This window comes from Macaca mulatta, chromosome 3 (genome assembly GCF_049350105.2).
Source record: "Macaca mulatta isolate MMU2019108-1 chromosome 3, T2T-MMU8v2.0, whole genome shotgun sequence".
Lineage (NCBI taxonomy): Eukaryota > Metazoa > Chordata > Mammalia > Primates > Cercopithecidae > Macaca > Macaca mulatta.
In genome coordinates, this window is record NC_133408.1 from 10943033 (window position 1) to 10967961 (window position 24929).

The 24929-nt window shown below is 48.6% G+C and overlaps 1 protein-coding gene across 6 annotated transcripts; it reads left to right on the top strand.

The window, feature by feature from the left end:
* The first annotated feature begins 316 nt into the window (after window positions 1–316).
* CLDN14 (claudin 14) lies at window positions 317–20733 on the top strand. 6 transcript variants are annotated; one of them, XM_077994639.1, is made up of 4 exons: window positions 1289–1681; window positions 3266–3405; window positions 10674–10797; window positions 19582–20733. In XM_077994639.1, the coding sequence occupies exon 4, from the start codon at window positions 19663–19665 to the stop codon at window positions 20380–20382; it is 720 nt and encodes a 239-aa protein (XP_077850765.1). In that variant the 5' UTR covers window positions 1289–1681; window positions 3266–3405; window positions 10674–10797; window positions 19582–19662; the 3' UTR covers window positions 20383–20733.
* The last annotated feature ends 4196 nt before the right edge of the window (window positions 20734–24929 follow it).

Here is a 24929-nt window from a genome sequence, read left to right on the forward strand (position 1 = left end):
ATAGATAGTGAAATAGTATATCTGGTGGGAAACCTCTAAGGATAGAGGATCTGGGCTTGTAAATGACCTGAACCAAAGTTGTTTTTGTTTGTGACTGTTCACTTCCAAAGAAAAGGCCAAAAAAGCTATGCAGGTGTGGGTGATGTCAATCCTCCATCAATAACATTTAACAGATGCTTCCAAGTGCCTGCTCCAAGCTCCTGACACTACTAGATGTGCTGCCTTTCTGTCCTTCACCGTCCCATTGCCAGGGACACAGGGGCCAGGCTTCCAGTCCATGCCCAGAGCACTCATCCACACCAGATTCCTTCGCTGCATCTTTTTTTTTAAGCACCAACCGGAGCCTGGCGGATTGATGCAAGCTATGGAAGACACACAGAAGCCCAAGTAAGTCCCTGGCCCTGGAGCATCTGCGGTGGGCTCAGCGAGTACGGGGTGGAAATGCTTGTCATGTTAAATCCATGGCTGTCAGCACACTTCTGAATTCCAGAATCACCCACAGTGATTTTCAAAATTGAAAAGGAACTGGGATTTGTGCCTTGAGAGCGTCCCCAAACCTTGGAGCCACTCAGGGTGCTGGCTCTCGGCTACACATTCCCACCAAGAGATTTCATTCTTGCAATTTTCAAGGCCAAACATCTCCTAATCATAGAATCACTCCTCAAAGGGCTGGAGGCATTCCCAGCCCCGCCCAGTTCCCTCAGCCACCCTCAGGTGCTGCCTTCACTTCCGGAAGAACTCTCCCCAGCCCTCCTGGACATTGCTCTCAAGAAAATGTCTTGACCTTCCAAGAAAGCCACCTTCTTCCATCAGCACCGGCTTCACAGTATGCCACGTCTCTTATCTCCAACTCATAGCAAATTGTCCCTCTTTCCACTCTGTGCTCCTCAGCCCATCCAGCTCCACATTCCACCAACAGACCACCCGAATCACTCACAGCTGTAGTTGTAGAAAAAAGCAAACAAACAAAAGCAGTTGCTCCTTGATCGGAATCGACCAGCATGCATCTAGGGCCCATAGCAGCCTGAAGGCTGAGAAGCTGAGTCACTCAATAGCAGAAAAACCCAAAGCTGTGTGGGGACAACCGCCAGGTGGTGGCTCAGAGGAGGACACAGTCGCTGTGGGCAGGTGGTCAGGGCGCAGGAGGGAATGAGCTGTGGATTTTTAGTAATCTACAAGAATCAGGCAGTTCCAGGACACAGGGACGTGAGTGTGAAGAGCCAATGGACCCAGAGCCGAGAGCCTGGGCAGGCGTGGGCTGGACTCTGGACGCCCTGCAACCCTGCCAGGCTGGGAAGGGGAGGCTTGATCCTGAGGGCGTGTTAGGAAAGAGATGCCCAGGTTCAGGTGTATTGCGCATTTTTTTTCCACAGGGCAGAAATGACATTTCTGGTTGGTCTTGAATGTCTGCTCTGGCCAAGCCACCTCCTCTCATGCTAGTTAACCAAGTGGCACGTGTGCCCACGCAGGCCGTTCTAAGGAACACTATAATTGTCTAGGCAATTTTCTCTCAAATACTCCGGCCTGGAAGCGTCCGGTCAGCAGAAGAGGGAAGGCAGGAGGGCGGCAGCGTTCCGGCTGAGTCCTCTTGTACATGGGAGCTGGAGTCCGGCCAGGCTCCAGAGTGGCTCCGGCTGGCAAGGGACCTGAACAGGAAGATGGGACTCGAGGTTTTCTGCATGTGAGTTTGGGGTGAAGCTGTGGATGTGGGGTGGGCAGGGTTGGGGTTGACAGTCATCTGTTTTGGAAGCCCTGAAGCCCCGTCCGTTGCATATGCCTGCGGCCTGGAGCGTTCTCCAAGGGGAACTGGCTGTGCTGGCCCCTGCAGGAAAGACAGCTGGAGGCTGGGCTGGGCAGCCCCCAGAGGACCCCACGCAGTCGGCCGGAGGGCAGCCAGGCTCCTAATGAGCCAGGAAGGACAATAATCCGGTTCCTGAGAGTTTGGGCAGAACTCTTTTCATCGCTTACCAGGCCTGCTTGGGAGCAAGGACTGAATCTGTTGAGTGTTTTGAGGCCACGGGTCAGCTCCGGGAGCTTGGCGCCACTGCCCCCTTCTGTCTGCTGGGAATCCCTCATTTTTCTGCAAAGAGGGCCAGGCGGAACATTCTCCTCCTCCCTAAATACACCTCTGCCCTCCAACACAGACACATATTAGCATGGCAGAAGGGGTGGGAAAGTGATAGATCTCTCTCAGTAAGGGTAAAACAATGGTGCTGAAGAGGAATGTCATGCAATTTGAGACATGAGCTAATCCTTCAATTACCTGGGGCCCCACATCCCCAACAGCTGCCACCGCTTCCCAGGATGGGCAGGAGGGACCCAGGCAAAATAGAAAAGGAACCAGGATTAGTGTCCTGAGACGGTCCCCAACCTTGGAGTGCTGTCCTCACTGGCTTTAATTGGGTGCTGGCTTTAATTCCTGCAGTGTTCAAGGCCAGACATCTCTTGATCACTGGGTTTCATTTTTGAAGTTTTGGGAAACCAGAGGACAGCTCATCATTGCGCGTACCCAGGGGCTGGGTCCGGGTCTGCTGTGAAAAGATGCTGTCATCTGGGCTCAGTGCTCATGCCTGTGTCTCTTGGTCACTCACTGGAGTTGGGGACGGGCTTATCTGTTAGGACGATAAAACTTCAGTAGCATACACCTTGCATGTGCTGGTATCCTTCCCAAAGGGCTTGTCGGTTTTTACATATATTATCTCAGCATCTTCTAGACGTCTCTGGGGGAGGAGCTATTCCAATGTAGACAGTCAGGTGAGTAATAGGCTGAGTAGCTTGCCCAAGATTAGTCAGACTTGAAGCCAGCACCAGCCCCCATCCTTATCTGGCTCCAATCTGATTTGCAAATCTCAAGCTTACTGTGTTTTATTCACCCATCTGTATAATGGGTTCAATGCTTCTTAAGGCATCTACAGAAAAATCTATAAAAAGGAAGACACATAGATTCTTCCTTTGGTGCTATGAAAAAAATGTCACTATTAAATATTTCCTGTTTTCCACTTAGTTTTTTTTTAGATAAAGATCAATAAAATGGAATATGTCCATTTTTGTTTTTAAAAAAATCATTCTGTTGCCTATCTATCGAAAAAGATCTTTCATTACACAGAACAAGAAGTCTGAAAATCTGTTTTCAAGGCTAGTACCGATGTATTTTTAAAATGCAGGTGGTCAGCCTTGCCAGCTCAGGAATGATTCTTGGCGTTTTCAAACTCAAACGTTCCTCCTTCCCGCTGATCTGTGGATTCCTCATTCACACCATTTGCAGGACAAGTGGCTGCCAGGGCCAAGGACTTTTCACTGACTGGCCAACAGCAACATCGTGTGGGGAATTTTCTACTCCAGGCCATTTGCTGGGAGGGCTCCTGGGCCTGAGCTGCTACGGCCTCCTTCATCTCTCCCTGTGGGGTGAGTCTGTGAAAAGAAAGACGGGAGAAGCTGAGGCTCGTTCACTCACCTTGTCCACTTCATTCCCAAGAGAAGTATCGGGGGGACCTGCCAGGGTTAGGGGAAGCTCTGAGCTGAGCGCCTTGTGCGAAGAGGCAAGGTACTCGGAGGAAGCTGTTTTCTTCCGGGCCTGGAAGTGCACATGCTCGTCTACAGCTTTCCTGGAAGAAGAAAAAAACAAAAACTGAGATTTAGAACACCAGGTCTGTTTCCACTGGCGGCCACTCTTGGGCACAGGAGACCAGCAAGAGCTTTGCTTTCAAAAGGCTCTTCCATGGCAGATATTCGCAGAGACATCAGGGCTATACTTAAATGAAGGAAAAGTAAACATATGAAACCATATTTTTGATTCCACAGAACACTGCAAGACTGTCTCTGTTCCTTCCCACATCCTAACTCGATGCACTCATTGTTTTAAGGGGGGAAACCCAATGTCCAGTTCCTGGCATGTCCATAACAGGCAGGGTCAGCTTCATGGGCACGTGCGCTGTGCAGTTACAGGAAGCCCCGTGCTCAGAAAGGCTTGCACTGGGCTTGATGTTCTGCAGACGCCATCTTGACATTCTTAATAATTTCTGAACAAGGGGTTCTGTATTTTCATTTTGCACTGGGTTCTGCAAATTATCTAGCCAGTCCTGAGAGCAGGCAAAGGTAACCTACAGAGCCTGGTACTCTTCAGAGCAAATGCACAACCTGGCCACTGTGTATATGTCTAAAGGCTAAGCTGCACCCGCCATGCACTACTTTATCTGCAAGGCCTTTGCTTACACAAGGATTTCTGCAATCTGAAATCTCATATCTGACCCAATTAATTCTAAATGTCTTTTATCAAAGTATCACAGGCTTTCCTGAAAGACTGACCCAATCATGTTCTCACCACTGTGAGTGTATGCTTTAGGGCCTGGGCCAGGAGGAGATTTGTTCTCAAAGGTCATCCATGGGCTGGGGGCAGTGGCTCACGCCTATAATCACAGAACTTTGGGAGTCCAAGGTGGGCGGATCATGAGGTCAGGAGTTTGAGACCAGCCTGACCAACATGGTGAAACCTTGTCTCTACTAAAAATACAAAAATTAGTCAGGCATGGTGGCAGGCGCCTGTAACCCCAGCTACTAAGGAGGCTGAGGCAGGAGAATCGCTTGAACCTGCGAGGTGGAGGTTGCAGTGTGCTGAGACTGTGCCATGGCACTCCAGCCTGGGTGACAAAGTAAGACTCTGTCCAAAAAAAAAAAAAAAAAAAGTCATCCATGAAAATATAAATGCCTGTGGGGTAACTTCTTGGCCAAGATTAACAGTGAGGGAGGCTCAGTGCCCACGATGGACTGGGGTCCCAGGAAGAGGACCCAGGTTGTAAGAACAGGCTTCCATGGGGCTCTGGGAAGGTAAGAGCCAGATGGCAGCAAGATAAATAAGGAAACCCCACACACACACTTTTTCTAGATGGCAGAAGACAGGGGTGCAGGGTCACATGAGGGAAGATAAGATTGTAACTAGAGAAGAGAATCTTAGACAAAGGCGGTGGGAGAGCCTAGCCTTAGGGGTAGGTGAGACAATATCGCAGGGACAGGCCAAGCACAACTGTCCCCATCTCAGGAGATCCCAAAGAGAGCCTGCAGTCGGCAGGCAGGCCCAGCAGAACAGACATCTGAACTATGACTCTCTGTTACACCGTTTGGGACTCTTTAAACTCCTAATAAGACCTTTAAAAGTTACATCAGGTACGGTGGTGGCTCATGCCTGTAATACCAGCACTTTGGGAGGCCGAGGCGGGCAGATCATTTGAGGTCAGGAGTTTGAGACCAGCCTAGCCAACATGGTGAAACCCTGTCTCTACTAAAAACACAAAAATTAGCTGGGTGTGGTGGCGTGCGCCTGTAATCCCAGCTACTGGGGAGGCTGAGGCAGGAGAATCGCTTGAACCCAGGAGGCGGAGGTTGCAGTGAGCTGAGATCGTGCCATTGCACTCCAGTCTGGGCGACAGAGCAAGACTCTGTCTCAAAAAAATAAAATAATAAAAGTTACATCAATGAAGCCAGTGGGGCTGGGTGCAGTGGCTCACACCTGTAGTCCCAGCTACTCGGAAGGCTGAGATAGAAGGAAGGATCACCTGAGCTTAGGAGGTCAAGGCTGCAGGGAACCATGATCGTACCACTGCACTCCAGCCTGGCCAACAGAGCGAGAACCTGTCTCTAAAATACAAATAAAATAAAATAATTTTTAATGAAATAAATAAGCCAGTGGTTCTGAAACCTGGCAGCACATCAGAATCACCTGGTGGGGGAGAGGAGCTCAAAAATTCCCATGCATGGACCCTACCCTAGTCAGTGAATCAGAATGTCTGGAGGTGGCCAGGGCATCTGGATCTTTTTTAAACTCTCCATGGGCTGCGGCTACAGCAGGAGGGTGGAGAGCCACCAATCCAGGTGACTCCTCCAGGATGCATGGACCTTCCTTGTGTCCTCATGTCCCTCCATCCCAGCTTCAACTCCATGGCCTCCTGTGATCTTCATTCCTTTGTGTGCATACTTATTTCCCTTGGCTGTCCGCCTTCATCATTTTCCCCTAGGAAAACCCCCACCAAATCCAGAGCCGCCTTTTGTCCACTTAGGACCCTCGCAGTGCAGCTGCCAGTGCTGGGAAAGGCTGTCTGGCGCGATGGTCCAGTGGTACCCTCAAGACCACTTGCCCCACCTGCCCCAGCACTGACCAGCACTTGACCCCTTGACTTGGTCCAGGCCTGCTCTCATTCTCCTGGATCACTGTGCTCTCCTCTGTGCTCAAGCCCCCCGCACCTTGTCCCCAATCTCCTGTCTCAAGACATCATGTTGCTTCTTATTTCCCTGAGAAACTTGGAGCAATCTCAGAACATGTGTTAGTGTCCACTGACATCTCCTCCAGCCTCCTGCTCCCACCTCCCCTCCCGTTCTGGAGTGCGCTCTCTCCATGCTGGTCAGAGCTGGTCTCTCCATGTGCGCACAGGATCCCTGCTGCCCCTACAGATGTCTCCCTCCTCGCTGGACCGTTTCCTCAGGCATGCAAACATGCTTCCGTGTCTCTCATCTTCAAAACAACAGCAAAACTAAAGAGTCCTCTCTTGCCTACACATCCCACTGGCAGAGATTTCTAACTCCTTTGATTTTGTTTTTTGTTATTGGTGGTGGTGTTCTGGGTGGCAGGATGGGGATTGCCTGGGATCCCTTTGGCAATCTGGCGAAGCTGATGTATTCTTCTCAGCACAATGCTTTTAAATGTGTAACATAACACATAACATGCAGGATTATAAAGGAAGTGAATTATAGTAAAACATAGTTATCAAAATATTTTAGTGCAATTCTATTCCTAGTAATGGATGACCTTCCTTATTAATGCATTACATTATGAGGTCTAGCAAGGGTCTTATAAGTACCATGTGAAATTGTGACAATGGTAAATGTTCTTTGCAGGTATCTGCAATGCCTGTAATGCGATGCAAAATATCATTACCTCTATTGCTGATTAAGGCATAGGCACTGGTCGTATTGCTGTAGATGGCTGCCTCCATTCAGGATTGAAGGAAATGCTAATTGTCAGTGAGAGGTTGATGAAATAGAAGAGGTCACTTTTTTTCCTAGCTGAGTTGAAAGATACCCTGAGGTCTGTGGGCCCTGGACCCCGTCCTAAAACTGTTGCCTCATTTCCTGATTCTCCTGGAGGGTCCAAGTTCTTGAAAGAATTCTCTCCTGTCCCTCTGTCCCTATTCTCTCTTGAATCCACTCCCATCAACTCCGCTGAAACTGGCTTATCAAGGTCTCTGATTTCCTTCATGTTGCTAATCCAGCGATCACTTCTCAGTGCTCAGATGACCTGATTTATCAGATTACTTGACTTGACACAGTAGATTGCTCTCTCCAACATGGAGCTCTGTCCTCCCTCACCAGTCTCCTCTGGGTTGACCGTTCTCTACTGGCCACTCCTATAGCCCATGGCTGGCTCCTCTTCCTCCCTCTATCTTCATCCCTCCCCTGATGTTGGAGGGTTCCTAGAATCAGCCCTGGAGCCCCTGCTTTTCTCTATCTAACGCTTCCTCCTAAGAGCATCCATCCCGTCTTTTAATCCCATCTCCATGCGGTGGAGACACAAACAGACTTCTCCGGTTCAGTCCCTCCCTGAACCCTGCACTTACATATGCAAGCATGGTTATCCCCAGCTGGGTAAGCACAGACATCTCAAACTCAACAAGTCCAAAACAAAATTCCTCTCTTCTGCCCTTCATCCTCTGTATCAGTCAGAGTTCTCCAGAGAAACAGAGCCAATAGGATGTGCATCTATATAGAAAGAGATCTATTTATTCTAAGGAATTGGCTCACATGATTCTCAAGGCTGGCAAGTGCAAAATCTGCAGGGTGGGCCAGGTACAGTGGCTCACACCTGTAATTCCAACACTTTGGGAGGCCAAGGCTGGAGGATTGCTTAAGCCCAGGAGTTCAAGACCAGGCTGGACAACATAGTGGGACCTCCATCTCTACAAAATATTTTTAGAAATTAGCCAGACATGATAGCACATGCCTGTAGTCCCAGCTGCTCAGGAAGCTGAGGTGGGAGGATCACTTGAGCCTAAGAGGTCAAGACCAGCCTGGGCAATATAGCAAGACCCCATCTATAAAATAAAATTCTGCAGGGGGGGCTAGCAGTCTGGAGACCCAGGATCGCTGACACTGCAGTTTCAGTTGGAAGGCAGCCTGCTATAGAGCCAAGAAGGGCTGATGTTGGAAATAAAGGTCAAATACAGTCTGCTGGAGAAAGTTTCTTGCTCAGGGGAGGCTGCATGTTATGGACTAAACATTTGCATTCTCCCAAAATTCCTACATTGAAGCCCTAAGCCCCTATGTGATAGTATTTGGAGACGGGGCCTTTGGGAGGTCATTAGGGTTCAGTGAGGTCATGAGGGTGGGTGCCCTCACGATGAGATTTGTGCTCTAAAAAGAAGGGAAAGAGAGAAAGATTTCTCTCAGCCTGCGTGCAAAGAAGAGGTCAGGTGAATTTCCACCAGGAACCAAAGCAGCCAGAACCTTGGTCTTGGACTTTCCAGCCTCCGGCATTGTGAGAAAATTAATTTCTGTGGCTTAATCCAGCAAGTCTGTGGTATTTTGTTGTGGCAGTCTGAGCTGATGGAGACACCAGTTTGGTTTTTGTTCCAGTCTGGCCTTCACCTGACTGGGTGCGGCCTACCCACATTATGGAGGGCAATCTGCTTTCAATGTTAACCTTGTCCAAAGACTAACTTCACAGAAACATGAAGAATAGTGTTCAATCACATATCTGGGCACCCCATGACCCAGCCAAGTTGACACATAAAATTGATCATCACACCCTCCATACCCAGATCTCCAACCCTCTTCAAGCTCTCAATAAATGGCAACTCCATTCTTCTAGTTGCCCAAGACAATAACTTTAGGCACCTGTGTCTCACACCCCACAGCTAAACCACCAGCACATCCTGCTAGCCTCACCTGAATATAGAAACTGACCTCTTCCTGGCACCCACCTTTGTCCCACTACCTTGGCTCAGCCTCTAGCATCTCTTACCTGAAAGATCACAAGAACCTCCTGCTTGGTCTCCCTAATTCAGCCCAGATGTAACCTTGGACAAGTGATGTAACCTTTCTACACCTCAGTTTCCCTATCTGTAAATAAGTATGGCAACATGCACATTGAGATTGTTTAAGAGTTCATTAAATGCCCATAGAAGCACTTAGCACATGTTTGGCATATCATAAACCCTCTGGAACTTTAACTATGACTGTTTTCACTCCTATCATTAACAACTAACAACTTTGGAGCACCTGGGCTTCAAAGCTAAATTTACAAAGAATGAGTTTTAAACCTCATGTTTAATAGTATTTTCCTTACCATTAGAAAATCTTAGCCTCATGTTTTCATTTGACACCACATTTTAACCACTGCAATTTATGCACAGTTCAATTCTCAAGTAAATAATTTTCAGAGGCTTACAAAATTCACAGAATCGTTGTCTTATTCATGAAGGTTTTCAGTCAGTTGAGACAATGACCTACTGCTTGTTTGGAGTTTGCTTTGTTTTTCTATTTTGGTGTAAGTCCTGACTAAAGGGGTAGCCCAGTAGGCTCTGCTGGATTTCCAAGGTCTTTACTCAGCAGGCTTCTGAGTCACCTTATTCAAATTTGGACTCTGCCCCAAATTTGGGCTTTTATGGTCTATGAAACCAAGACATGTTGACTTAAGAAAACCAGACACCCAGCCCGAAAAGGTCAGTCACCAATTTGGGTACACCCCAGCCAATTGCACACAAGCTGGAGACATGAGCCCCCCAAACTCCCTGTGAGCTAAGTGAATGCACACACTTCTTAAGCTCAGAGAAGCTGAGTGATTTGATTACTATATGGGTTACTTACTGTAGATTGTGTTTGCACTTGAATTTTCAAATTTGCAGGGGACTTTCCAGATTCTTCTTTCTCCATGTCCTCTACCTTTTCCTTGGATTTTGTCCTCCACACTTTGAGACAAGAAACTAACCGTGGCTTTTTTTTTTTTTTTTTTTTTTTTTTTTTTTTTTTTTTTTTTTTGTAAAGACAGGGTCTCACTATGTTGCTCAGGAATGGCCTTGAACTCCTGGAATCATGCAATCCTCCCACCTTGGCCTTCCAAATGTTGAGATTACAGGTGTGAGCCACTGCACCTGTCCTGTTTTTATCAATGACAAATGTGAAGCCACCAGATCACACTCAATGCCTGTCCTGGAAGGGGACCCAGTTCTTATAATCACAGATGAGGTTTTTTTGTTTGTTTGCTTTTTGAGATACGATGTTGCTCTCTCACCCAGGCTGGAGTGCAATGGCACAATCTCTGCTTGTTGCAATCTATGCCTCCCAGGCTCAAGCCATCCTCCCACCTCAGCCTCCAAAGTAGCTGGGATTACAGGCTTGAGCCACTATGCCCAGCTAATTTTTCTTTTTCTTTTTAGCGGAGACAGGGTTTCACCATGTTGACCAGGCTGGTCTTGAACTCCTAAGCTCAAGTGATCCTCACACCTCAGCCTCCCAAAGTGCTGGGATTATAGGCGTGTGCCATGGGGCCTGGCCAAGCGTTTTCTCTGTAATGCCCTGTGCTGCCATTCAGCTACTCTCCTGTGTTTGTTTCCTGGGGCTGCCATAACAAAGCACCACAACCTGGGAGGCCTGAAACAACAGAAATTTATTCTCTCATGATTCTGAAGGCTGGAAGCTTGAAACTAAGGTGTGGGCAGGCTGGTTCCTTCCAGGGCTGAGAGGGAGCATCTGTCCCGGGCCTCCTGCTGGGCCTCTGCCGGTTGCTGGCGATCGTCCGCGTTCCTTGGCTTGGTAAGTTCTCGCTCCACTCTCTGCCTCCTTGTTGCAATCTATGCCTCCCAGGCTCACGTGTTCTTTCTATTCCATCTGCATGTGTTCTATTTCCGTCTGCACGTGTCTTTCGATTTCCGTCTTCATATGCCCATCCTCTTATAAGGACACCAGCCCTATTGGTTTAGGGGCCACTCTGTTTTAGTATGACCTCATCTTAACTAAATCTGCAATGACCCTATTTCCAAATAAGGTCACATTCTGAGGCACTGGGAGCAGGGAGGACTTCAACATATCTCTTTTGGGGGACCAGGTCAGTCCATCGCATCCCCTAGATAAAGTGTTCCCACAGAACACTTAACCGTTAGTCATCTAATAATCAGCTAAGGCTTTAGGAAATGTTTTTATGTCCTCCTGGGTTTTGGGGGGTATTGTTTCATTTTGTTTTGTTTTACTTTTCTAGTATTTTTTTTTTAAATCTCAGATGGCAAGTTTTTAATTACCTGCACCTTGAAAAATGAAAAACAACAGCAACATAGCAAACCTGCCTGACTATCTTGTCAGGAAAAATCGCTCTGAAAAGGCACCCATGTATTTAAGCAAATGAAACTCAATCATTTCATTTTAAAATGCTGATCTACTGCATTTTCAATGAATTCTAATGAAATCTGGTGAGTTGAAATGAGAGAGATAAGGCCTCCGGAAAGGGTTTTAATTTTTGTGGTCATAGTCCTTTAAGTTTGTAGTTTTCGGTAAATCAATAGGTCATTCAATCTTACTGAGCTGAAAATAGCCTCTGTAACCATTTAACTGCATACCATGGTTTTCATTTGTATTAACATAAACTTTTCTTCAAATCAGTTCTTGTTATAAAAAAAATAGATTTTTATTTCTTCATCCAAAAGAGAGGGGAGGAATTCATGGAACGTGTCATGTCCATATGATTTTGAGTAAGATATTTCACGCTGGTTTTCTCAAATAACAACAGCAAGCAGTAACTATCATGATAGTAATAAGTTGTAGTCATGTAAGTGTCCTGTCTCTGCCTCTCATGGAAAGGCTTCATGAACGACTCTATGCAGATGGCATAGAAAGTCCTCACACATTTAAAATCTAGATGCCTGCCAGTCTGAAAAATAACCCAAGGAAAGTTACAGGAAGTTTGGAATAGTGATGAAGAAAGTTTTATTTTTAGAGCCAACACCCCACAGCGTAGCCCATCTGAAATGAATATGAAATGGTTTTTCCAAGGTACTGCTTGATCACTTTCTCATCATTCTTACATATTTCTGTAAGAAGATGTGCTAAAAATAGCCCCTCTAAAGTATCCCTAAGCTTCTTGAAAAGATATGCATTTGTTTTGCAAATTATTAAGAAACACAGTGTCCAAGATGTCCTTAGGAAATGCTAGTTGAGGCTGGGCACAGTGGCTCACACCTGTAATCCTAGCACTTTGGGAGGCAGAGGTGGGTAGATCCCTTGAGGCCAGGAGTTTGAGACCAGCCTGGCCAACACGGTGAAACCCCATCTCTACTAAAAATATAAAAATTAGCCAGACGTGGTGGTGGGGGCCTATAATTCCAGCTACCCAGGGGGCTGAGGCAGGAGAATCACTTGAACCTGGGAGGCAGAGTTGCAGTGAGCCGAGATAGTGCCACTGTACTCCAGCCTGGGTGACACAGTGAGACTCTGTCAAAAAAAAAGAAAAAGAAAGGAAGGAAGGAAAGAAGGAAGGAAGGAAGGAAGGAAGGAAGGAAGGAAGGAAGGAAGGAAGGAAGGAAGGAAGGAAGGAAGGAAGAAAAGAAAAAGAAATACTAGTTGAAGTTATTTCATGCAGATACCTCATAGCATAAGAATTACTTTCATTTCTCTGTGTTGAGTAGTTTTGCTAATATATCTCATCTAGATGAATCCAAATCTCCCTTGAGTTTATTTTTAGTTCCCAAATTCAAGCATTTATGATTTTGTTTGTTTATTTTGTTTTGTTTGCGACAGAGTCTCACTCTGTCACCCAGGCTAGAGTACAGTGGTGCAATCTCAGCTCACTGCAACCTTCAAGCGATTCTCCTACCTCAGCCTCCAAGTAGCTAGGATTACAGGCATGCATCACCAGACCCAGCTAATTTTTGTATTTTTAGTAGAGATAGGGTTTCACACTGTTGGCCAGGCTGGTCTCAAACTCCCGACCTCAGGTGATCTGCCCACCTCGGCCTCCCAAAATGCTGGGATTACAGGTGTGAGCCACCGTCCCCAGCCAAATCATTTATGAAATAGCTAGACAATAATGAAGAGGCCATTTGGTTGGGGTGACAGTGAGGACATTCAGGTTTTTGAACCAGACATTTTCTTAAGTGGCTGAACATCAACGTTGAAGCAACTCTACATTATTTCAAGGGCCAAGGACTATGTTCATTTCAAGGTGGCACTTCATTTTTCTCTAATAAGTTTACAGACAGAAAATCAGGTTTTACGCTATTTCTATAATGGACCCAACATCATGTCAGAGCATTTTAGGGCAAACATGTATAATGGCTCATTCCCAAACATCTCAAGAGCCATTCCGACCACATGGCAGGCAAAAGGCACTGGTGACCACATCCTCCAACTCTCTGCCTGCACAGTGGCGCTCAGGGCAGTTCCGGGTAAAGAAACTTCCACCTGGCGGGCGCCTGTAGTCCCAGCTTCTCGGGAGGCTGAGGCAGGAGAATGGCCTGAACCTGGGAGGCGGAGGTTGCAGTGAGCAGAGATTGTGCCACTGCACTCCAGCCTGGGCGACAGAGTGAGACTCTGTCTCAAAAAAAAAAAAAAGAAAGAAAGAAACTTCCACCACACCTGGCTTGTGCCTCAACTCCCTGCTGATGACCTGCACCCCTCCATTCTGGGGCTGACATTTCCTTCACCAGGGTGGGTAGACAAGGGCTGTGGAGCAATGCGTGTCCATAGGAAAGCTTTCATCACAGGGGCTGATTTTGCAAGGGACGAGGTGACAGCAGCAGGTGAGACTGCTGAGGGTTAAGGAGAGTAAGGGACTCAGACACCCCACCCATCCCACCCCTGCACCCCTCCAAGAAGCCTGGTCTCTATATGCAGCATCCACTAAACTTATTTGACTAGAGACACCCCTGCCACCTCCTTTACCAAAGAATAAGAACTTGCAGTGAAATCACTTTGGTACAATCACTTGGACTTGGCAATGGTAAGATAGGGTGGCTCTGTCCCTATCCCTTGACTGCTCTGACCCCAGGCAGTCAAGACACAGGCTGGTAGACAACACGTCCTCCCCTCAGTCCTGGCCAGGCCATCCCCATGGCCACTGCTGTTGAAATGATGATTAATCTGGAGCCAAAGTTGATGCAGTTGGGGTCCAGGTGAGCCAGGAGGTGAGCAAAACAAGGGCACCCTACTGTGTGCTCCAGAACCCTGCTTTTTTAAAGAAAAACATAGCTCAGAGAAAACAGAGGGAGACAACATAAAAGTTTATAATGGACACACACAAAAAAACCCTCTCCCTTCAGAGCTGGTGATCCTGAAACCAGAGTCAGTTGGAAGGGCCTATAGCAGCTCTGGCGTTTCACCGGTGCCCTTCACAGATTTTCAAAATTCTTTACAGCTCTATTGTTTTCTGATACTCTCTGCTGGGGACAAAGCCGACCAAAACTCTAAGGTTTAATGAGTGCCCTATTGGATTTCGAACTGGCATGGGGCCTGTAGCTTTGTTTTGGCCAATTTCTTTCATTTGGAATGGTGGTACTTACCCAATGCCTGTACCCCCATTGTATCTAGGAAGTAACTAATTTGCTTTTGATGTTGCAGATTCGTAGGCAGAAGGGACTTGCCTTGTCTCAGATGAGACTTTGGACTTGGACTTTTGAGTTAACGCTGCAATGAGTTAAGACCTTGGGGGACTGTTGGAAGGGCATGATTGTGTTTTGAAATGTGAGGACATGAGATTTGAGAGGGGCCAGGGCAGAATGATATGGTTTGGCTGTGTCCCCACCCAAATCTCATCTTGAATTATAGTTCCCATAATCCCCACATGTCATGGGGAGGGACCAGGTGGGAGGTAATTAAATCATGGGGGTGGTTTCCACCATGCTATTCTCATGATAGTAAGTTCTCACGAGATCTGATGGTTTTATAAGGGGCTTCACCCTCAGCTCGGCACTCATTCTTCTCCTTCCTGCTGCCATTTAAAGAGGATGTGTTTGCTTCACCTTCTGCCAGGATTGTAAGTTTCCTGAGGCCTCCCCAGTCCTGCGGAACTGTGAGTCAATTAAACCTCTTTCCTTTATAAATTACCCATCTTGGGCAGTTCTTTATAGCAGCATGAGAACAAACTAATACAGCAACCCACTCTATCTCTCCATTGCCAAGTCCAAGTTATCATGCCAAAGTGATTTCACTGCAAACTGTTCTTTGCTAAAGGGGTAGTGGGGGGTGTCTCCAGTCAAATAAGTTCAGGGGATGCTGCACATGAGACCTTTTCTGGGAGAGACACAATGCACATTAACACATTTCCAGCTATGAGAAGTCCTACAGTCACTAAGGTTTTCTTAAACATATTTGACATTTGTGTCCTCGACACACGACATCCTGCAAATGCAGCATTCCAAGATGCGGTCGTTGGGAAACTCAGCCCTAAATCCTGCTCTCTTGTGCAGCTAAGCCACATACTCCCCACCCAGGATTGTACTTTTGGGGTTTCGTGAACTCAAATGCAGGACCCAGCATTGATGCCTCTGACACATCCTATTAGATTCTGCCTTCCCACCACCACTCAGCCTGTCGAGGCCTTTCTGGAGCTTGATGCTTGGAACCCTATTTGTTTTGGACCCGTATCTCTCTAGCAAATCTTCCCATATGCACACACATGGCTGCAGGAAAATGGTAGACCACAGGTGAACACCAGTTCAGCCCTGCATGGGCTGCTCCCCCTGGCCAGGCTTGGGCAAGTTCCTTCCTATACAAACAGCCCTGCAGGGCAGGGCGCTTCCAGAGCATCAGGGAGGAATTTTATGTGGCTTCCAGGGAGATGCATTCAGTTAAAGTTGTTTTTCCCTTGAAAGGCCCCAAAGTGAAAAGCAGTTGCAGGGAAGTTGAATTATTACCTAATGCCAGTAGCAGCTGCTGGTAAGGAAGAAGGAAAGCAGGTTGGGGAGCTGGTGTCTGGGATTTGGGGGCTCATTAACACTCATGTCTTAAATTAGCAAATCCTTATAGCACATGTTTAAAAATAGCAGCCTAATGGTTTCTAAAATTAGCCATCATTGCTCTCCATAAATATTTAGACCTCCAATAAACCTCTGGTCCACTCGCCTAGCCTAATGGGCTTGGCTTTTATGCCACATTCTTTAGGGTCTGTATACTTAATTATTGACCTTGAGAGTGAGAGCTGCAAGAAGCCCCATTATGCTTGGACCAGGGACACCCTGTGTGGCTGTCACCCTGGAGGCAGCCTCAAAGCAGGGCGGGAAGAGATCTCAGGGGCCATTCGGAGATCTAGGTACCTGGAGGAGCCTCTGGTCCTGGTTTCCTTGGGACTGTCTTAGTTTCAGCCCTGAAGGTCCCTGTCCTGGGCAACCCCTCAGGCCCTAGCAAAGCAGGGCAGTTTGTTGTCCTGGCTGCCCAAGCCACTGCAAAAGGGACAAGGCCACTGTTCTGAGATCTCTGTGGGAAGGAGTATCTGTTGCTAACACCATCCCTCAGTCCTTACACTAACTTCAGTCCCATCTCATTGAAGCATTAGTGTTTAAAGGGGGGAATGACACCAAGGAGAACACTAGCCAGGCCAGGCATAGGACTTTTGTCCTCTGCTCCTCTCGTTTGCCCATGTGTAAAAAGGGGATGGTAACAGTCACTGACGCATTAGGTTGTTGGGAATAAACTAGGAAATGTGTCAGTGTTCAAACCGTGCTCAGGCCCAGTCATCTGGTGCCATCAGTGTGCTCAGGGTGTAGCGTGGGTCCGCTGGCAGCCCCACTGGCTGTGCCTATCAGGGTGGCCACCTTGGCCTTGTTGCCAGCACCTCCCCCAGGGCAGTGACCATAGGACAGCCGGCCCCAGTCCTTCTCTGGCCAGCAGGGACTGTGATGGTGTCCCCAGTCGCTGGACAGAGTGAGTGCTTGCTGTGTGGAGGGAAGAAAGGCTTTATGCAAAGCCAGCATCATGCATAGTGCATGTGACAAATTCTGGGCTGTGAACAAATAGTCATCCAAAACAGCAGCAGAAAAATACTCGGTGTATCAGTCCATTCTCACAATGCAACCTGAGTCAAAGAACTACCTGAGACAGGATAATTTATAAAGAAAAGAGGCTTCATTGGCTCTCACAGGCTGTACAGGAAGCATGACTGGGGAGGCCTTAGGAAACTTACAATCATGGCGGAAGGTAAAGGGGAAGCAGGCATGACACGGCCAGAGAAGGAAGAAGAGAGAGAGGGGAGCAGGCAGGTGCTGCACACTTTTAAACGACCAGATCTCGTGAGAACTCACTCACTATCACAAGAAGAGTAAGGAAGAGGTCCGCCCCCATGATTCATTTGCCTCCCACCAGGCCCTTCCGCCAACACTGGGGACTGCCATTCGACATGAGATTTGGGTGGGGACACAAATCCGAACCCTATCACCTAGACACCCCTTCAGTCTACTCCGTGTCCTGTGAGGCACCACATTGTTTTGTTATTATTTATTTTTGTTTGTTCATTCATCAGGACAGAACCAATTACCTCCTACAATGCTAAAGCATTTAAACCCAGCATATGTTTTTAAATTAGCAAGATGACGGTTTAGACTCCCAGTGGAAACATCAGTTATTATTTACTCACCAAGTGATTTCCATCTAGTAGGGGATTTATTTATTTATTTAGTTAGTTAGTTTTCAAGACAGAGTCTCGTTCTGTCGCCCAGGCTGGAGTGCAGTGGCACGATCTAGGCTCACTGAAACCTCCGCCTCCCGGTTCAGGCAATTCTCCTGCCTCAGCCTCCTGAGTAGCTGGGGATGACAGGTGCACACCACCAATGCCCAGCTGATTTTGGTTTTTTTTTAGTAGAGGCAGGCTTTCACCATGTTGGCCAGGCTGGTCTCAAACTCCTGACTTTAAGCGATCCACCTGCCTTAGCCTCCCAAAGTGCTGGGATTACAGCCGCCAAGCCCCACTGGGGATTTCTTGACAATGTCTCAGGGTCTCATGGGCAACACCCTGCAGCCCACTTTTCCTGTCTGCAGCCTGCACTGCTTAACTGAGGCTCAGCCCTCTGCAGAAGAAGAAGCAGGTTTTGCCTACTGAGTTTTTCGCCGGTTTGGGATGCTGAAGTGACTTGTCGTCAGCAGAGACGCTTCCCTTTTCTCCCTTCAGACCAAAAAAGAAGCTGAGCCCCAGGTCACCCATTGGATGGGCGCAGCCAGGGCCCGGACCTCCTGATGCTTGGTCTCGCTGATTACCTTGCCCCAGGCAGGAGAGAAAAGCTAGTGGTGTCCACTCAAGACTTTCACTCCCTTCCCTTTCTGCCTTCATCCCTTCCTTTCTCCCTTCCTTTCTCTGTGCCCCCGCTTCCTTCCTTTCTCCTTCCTCCCTCCCTCCTCCTCTTCTTCCCTCTCTCCTTCCTTCCCTCCTTCTGTATTTCCTAGTGTTTTTTTGTTTGTTTGTTTTGTTTGTTGAGACGGAGTTTTACTCTGTCTCCCAGGCTGGAGTGCAGTGGTGCGATCTCAGCTCACTGCAACCTCACCCTCCCTGGTTCAAGCAATTCTCCTGCCTCAGCCTCCCAAGTAGCTGGGATTATAGGCACCTGCCAACATGCCCAGCTAATTTTTGTATTTTTAGTAGAGACGAGGTTTCACCATGTTGGCCAGGCTGGTCTTAAACTCCTGACCTCAGGTGATTCACCTGCCTCTGCCTCCCAAAGTGCTGGGATTACAGGCATGAGCCACTGTGCCCGGTCCCTAGTGTCTTCTATATGCCTGGCCCTACATAGGTGCCGGGTCCTTGTCCCCAAAAAGTGTCCTGGATTTTGGTATGCTAAGAATTCTTTAAAAGCCTTTGAAAGGGCTCGGCATTCCCATATCCCTGAAAGCCAGGTAGCAGCCTCTGTTTGATAATAAAGTCACCCTCGATCAGCCCTCAGCAGTCACAAGCGGGCATAGCGAATGGGGAGCATGGTGGGAGCGGAGGTCCATGCTGGAGAGGAGGGATGCTGGCCTGTGCTCCTGCTGCAGCTCCTGAGGGGCTGTGACCTTGGAAATTCCTGCCCTGGCATCAGCTGACAGTCTCTGGGTCACATCCAGCTCTGGAATTCTGAAGGCAGCATCTGACCTACCGAGGGGACGAAACCTCTCCCTGCCTGAGCACGTGGGTGGAGAATTTGCCCACTTCAGAAAACCCCTCATGCTGACAACCGCCCAGGGCTATTTTCTAAGTCACAGCTGGCACACACCTGAGCACTGTCAGGCCAAGGCATGAATAGCACATGTTGATTTAACAAGTGTTATTCCTGGTTACTGACGAACGGAAGGACAGGAGATGCCAAAGCAGCAGCAGTGCTTGAGGGTGGACATAAGCAGAACTTCCGGCAGGAGGCTGGAGTCCTTCCCCGAGACCAGCGTCGGCTGTCATCCCTTCAGATCCTGCCTTCCCGGGAAAGCAGCTATTCTCCCACCCAGTGAAGTCTCAGAAACTATTTTTGAAAACATGTTAATTGCCACACCAACCGCCTATGGAAAACTTGGTTTCGGTGACAGAAATAAGTGCATGAGATAATCTTTAACCCGTTTCCTTTCTCTCCCTGCTCCCGCCTCCCTCGGCTTCATTAGGGCTCCGGTCGGCACCTGAGGAGCGGCGTGACCTCGAGGGCCCAGGGAGCTGCCCGGCTGGCCTAGGCAGGCAGCCGCACCATGGCCAGCACGGCCGTGCAGCTCCTGGGCTTCCTGCTCAGCTTCTTTGGCATGGTGGGCACGTTGATCACCACCATCCTGCCTCACTGGCGAAGGACGGCGCATGTGGGCACCAATATCCTCACGGCCGTGTCCTACCTGAAGGGGCTCTGGATGGAGTGCGTGTGGCACAGCACAGGCATCTACCAGTGCCAGATCTACCGGTCCCTGCTGGCGCTGCCCCAAGACCTCCAGGCTGCCCGTGCCCTCATGGTCATCTCCTGCCTGCTCTCGGGCATAGCCTGCGCCTGCGCGGTCATCGGGATGAAGTGCACGCGCTGCGCCAAGGGCACACCTGCCAAGACCACCTTCGCCATCCTTGGCGGCTCCCTCTTCATCCTGGCCGGCCTCCTGTGCATGGTGGCTGTCTCCTGGACCACCAATGACGTGGTGCAGAATTTCTACAACCCGCTGCTGCCCAGCGGCATGAAGTTCGAGATTGGCCAGGCCCTGTACCTGGGCTTCATCTCCTCGTCCCTCTCGCTCATTGGTGGCACCCTGCTTTGCCTGTCCTGCCAGGACGAGGCACCCTACAGGCCCTACCAGGCCCCACCCAGGGCCACCACAGCCACCGCCACCACCGCACCTGCCTACCAGCCACCAGCTGCCTACAAAGACAACCGGGCCCCCTCAGTGACCTCGGCCACGCACAGCGGGTACAGGCTGAACGACTACGTGTGAGTCCCCACGGCCTGCTTCTCCCCTGGGCCACTGTGGGCTGGGTCCCTGGCAGGACTGTCAATGGAGGCAGGGGTTCCAGCACAAAGTTTACTTCTGGGCGATTTTGTATCCAAGGAAATAATGTGAACACAAGGAAATGTCTTTAGAGCACAGAGACAGAGGGAGGAATAAGAGGAGGAGAAAGCTCTCTATACCAAAGACTGAAAAAAAATCCTGTCTGTTTTTGTATTTATTATATGTATTTATGTGGGTGATTTGATAACAAGTTTAATATAAAGTAGCCTGGGAGTTTGGTCAGTGGGGTTGGTTTGTGATCCAGGAATAAACCTTGTGGCTGTGGCTGTTTATAAAGTGGACAGTATCTGTTTCTGCTTCCAGACTGTTATTCTGTCTCCTAAGATGCTGGTAACCACAGTCAGAGCCCAGTGGGGCTCAGGGTCGCAGGGCCGTGCAGCCGTGATGACCACAGCACTGTGGAGTCCTGACTCTGATGCGGGGTGAGGATGTCGGAGGAGGACGGGGCTGATCTCCATTTGTAAGATGCTTGAAAATGCTAGGAGCTGCATCCCGGCTTGAACTCAGAGGCAGGGCAGAAGGGAAGGGGCTTCCTTGGAAAAAGATAGTTGCCAGAAGTCACAAAATAAGGACAATGTCATTTTCTTCCTGTGAGCAATAGGTCCCCACTGGTAAGAAAACAAGAGTCAGAAGGAAACGGGGCTGGGCACAGTGGCTCATGCCTGTAATCCCAGCACTTTGGAAGGCTGAGGCAGGCGGATCACCTGACGTCAGAGTTCGAGAGCAGTCTGACCAACACGGTGAAACCTCATCTCTTATAAAAATACAAAAATTAGCTGGGTGTGATGGCGGGCACCTGCAATCCCAGCTACTCAGGAGGTTGAGGCAGGAAAATCACTTGAACTCAGGAGGTAGAGGTTGCAGTGAGCTGAGACTGAACCACTGCACTCCAGCCTGGGTGACAGAGCGAGACTCGGTCTCAAAAAAAAAAAAAAAACAACACAGGAAAAACGGAGTGAAACATGGCCGGTGTCTTATCTTTCTAGGCTTTGGCAAAAAGCCCAGTTAGGAGCCCACTTGCCCCCAAGGGCCTCACTGGGACTTCACTGGCTTCTTTTCTGGGCTGGCCAGTCCCAGCTGCCATGAGAGCAGCATCTGTGGCTGTTCCTGCAGCTGCAAAAAATGTCTGGGCAGCTGGGGGAGGCCTGATGGCTCTGAGAACACTCCTGATCCCTGCTGGCTGTGATCTAAGTCACATGGTGACACACAGGGAGCCTGGGCCTGCTCTCACATCCACATGGGCTCATGTCCTTGGCCCACATCGGACAGCACCTGGCCTCTGTCCTGAACCTGAGGCTCTGAATGTGGAAGGAAACAGCTCACTCCATGGAAGGGCTTGGCTTGAGACTTACACACAGAGGGGCTGTCACGTGAAGTCGCTCTATTCTCAGCGGTCTGGGAGTCAGGGCTCCAGCAGTCACTGAGTGCAGGGAAGAGCCGCAGTGGGTCAGTGGCAGGCATGCAGCCAGCTGGCCAGGCTCGCTCGTGTGGCCTGCTGAGACCCTGGCTTCAGTGCCAGGGAGCCTCTAGTAGAGTGGTCAAGAGGCTTGAGAACTGCTATCAAAAGGGCAGGCCAGGCAGCCCACAGCCCAGAGCCCTGGAACCAGCAAGGCCTGAGGCCTGCTAATGCTCTCCTGACTTCGTGCCTCCTCCTGGCCAGACTGGGTCAGGCACCTGCTTCTCCACTGGCCAAGGCTCACACCCGTAACATGTGTACACTGGGCAGCCCTCTTCTGATTGCTTTAGGCTCTGCCATTTATACCTAATAAACTATGTTGTGATAAAATCTCTCAGGGGCCTCCTAGCAATATTGAAGAACAGAGGATTTAAGAAACGGCTGTACACATACTTACATATTTCTTTTTTGTTTGTTTGAGATGGAGTCTTGCCCTGTGTGCCCAGGGTGGAGTGCAGTCGCACAGTCTCCACTCACTGCAACCTCTACCTCCCGGGTTCAAGCGATTCTCCTGCCTCAGTCTCCCAAGTAGCTGAGATTACAGGTGCATGCCACCCCACCTGGCTAATTTTTGTATTTTTAGTCGAGATGGGGTTTCACCATGATGTTGGCCAGGCTGGTCTTGAACCCCTGACCTCAAATGATCCTCCTGCCTCAGCCTCCCAAACTGCTGGGATTACCGGTGTGAGCCACTGCTTCTGGCTTCTTGTCTGTTTTGTATGAACCTCTAGACCCCACGCAACAGATGACTCTTCTGGAAGGAGTGGGTGCCACACATCTCAGCCTTTATCTGACCACAGAGAAGATCAGGAGGCTGGGATCTGCCATGCTATTTAGGCCAGGCATTGAGATCTGAGAGGTCCTTATTTATTTAGGATGAAACAAGCCGTTGTTATCTATTCTTTAAGTTATAAAAAAGGAATAAATCTGAATCCATAAAGAGGAGAAAAACTATTTTCTACCGGCAGAATGATACTGTCAGTGTTTGCTTGATGGGCACAATCCAGACAGCATTTTATGAAGTTATTCTAGTTAATAGACCTGTTACAAATGAAAGAAAAAATACCTTTTCTTTTTGTTTTGAGATGGAGTCTCGCTCTGTCACCCAGGCTGGGGTGCAGTGGTGCAATCTTGGCCCACTGCAACCTCCACCTCCCAGGTTCAAGGCATCCTCCCAGTTCAGCCTCCTGAGTAGCTGAGCTTACAGGCGCCCACCACCATGCCTGGCTAATTTTTGTATTTTTAGTAGAGATGGGGTTTCACCATGTTGGCCAGGCTGGTTTCAAACTCCTGGCCTCAAGTGATCCACCTGCTTCAGCCTCCCAAAATGCTGGGATTAGGAGAGTGAGCCACCACACCCAGCCATGAAAAAATAACTTTTTCAAACTCTTTTTCTGAATTCTGTCACTACTAAAATAAAATATGGTTCTCTCTCCTCCTCAGGTGAAAGTCTAGTAATAATGACTACAATTTATTATTGCTTACTGTGTATCAGGCATAGTTTTCTTTTCATCTACTAATTTGATTCAATGTGAGATAATTTTTTTTTTTTTTAGTTTTCTGCCTTGGTTTTTTGAGATAGGGTCTTGCTCTGTCACCCAAGCTGGAGTTCAGTGACTCAATCACAGTTCACTGCAGTCCAACCTCCTGAGCTCAAGCAATCCTCCCATCTCAGCCTCCTGAGTAGCTGGGACTACAGGTGTCCACCACCACACACCTGACTAATTTTTTTTTTTTTTTTTTTTTGTAGAGACAGGGTCTCACTGTTTTGCCCAGGCTGATCTCCCACTCCTGGGCTGGCTCAAGCAATCCTCCTGCCTCAGCCTCCCAAAGTGCTGGGATTATAAAGGTGAGCCACCACACTAGATAAATATTATTCTTAATCTCATTTTATAAAGGAGAAAACTAAAGCACAAAGAGATTAAGTTACTTGCCCAGGGCCACAGGGCAAGTGAGTAAAAGACCCAGGATTTGAACCCAGACAGGTAGGCAAGGGGTGAATACATTAACTCAAGAAGACACATGACCTATAGTCTAAGCACATTTATGTCCAGACTATATCCAAATAACACAGGGAATTGCTTCATGGCCATATTCGGCTCTTTGCAGTACCACCACTTGACAGGGCTTGTGTTAACTGGGTCCTAGGTGGATTGGATGAAAGATGATGTCAGACCCAGAGGTCCAAGATGGAATCCCATGGGAAACAGGCAGTGGCACACAGGAGGGGATTTGTGTGGCTCCATCATCCGAAAGCTGGCCAGCTCAGATAGGAAGTTGATCTTCCTAAGACCTTGGTTCCCACCCTCAGGAAGAAGGTGTAAGAATGCAGCACCCAGCTCTCCCTTCTCTCTAGCTCTCGCCATTCCTCAGGTCCTCTGAGCCCCTCTTTGCCACATTACAACCTTGGCCATGAGAGATGCCTGTATCCACCCAAATCTTTGGGACTAGGATTTCTTAACCAAGGTTGTTTCAACAAAAGCATGATCTCCTTGTGGAGGTGCAATGCACAACCCCACATTTCAGGCTGAAAAGAGAACATGAGTCTGACTCATGTGTTCTAGAAAACCGTTGTTATAGGCAAAAATTTACAGCATGACCCTTATGGATTAAGAAATGCTGCATTTCTTTATTTCTCTAAATCACATCAAATTTGGCTCCAATCCAGAGCGATCTAAAGTCATTATGGGGGAAAAAATGTATATTAAAGTCAAGCATGTTTTCTGGTCCCCTACCCCTGCATTGAGGGGGTCTCAGGGGCCCAGCACTAAGGGAGGCCCTAGACTTAGAAGGGATGCGGGGCTCAATCTTCAGTCCTTGGGGTCGCCCTGGTTTCCCACTGATTGCCAGGCCTGATGCCTTCACAGCCTAGGAGCTCCCGGTGCTCCTCATCCCTCCCTTTAAATAGGCACTGGAATCTTCCACCCTGTAGAAGCCTGGAGCAAAAGTAACCTTTTTCCCAGGCAGTCTCTGGGAAGCTGTTTCCTGAGATGGAGCCGCCCCCTCCTACACTGAA

What these genes read in the sequence shown, in the direction of transcription:
- CLDN14 (XM_077994640.1), top strand. Translation starts at nt 19,663, where the DNA reads ATGGCCAGCACGGCCGTGCAGCTCCTGGGCTTCCTGCTCAGCTTCTTT.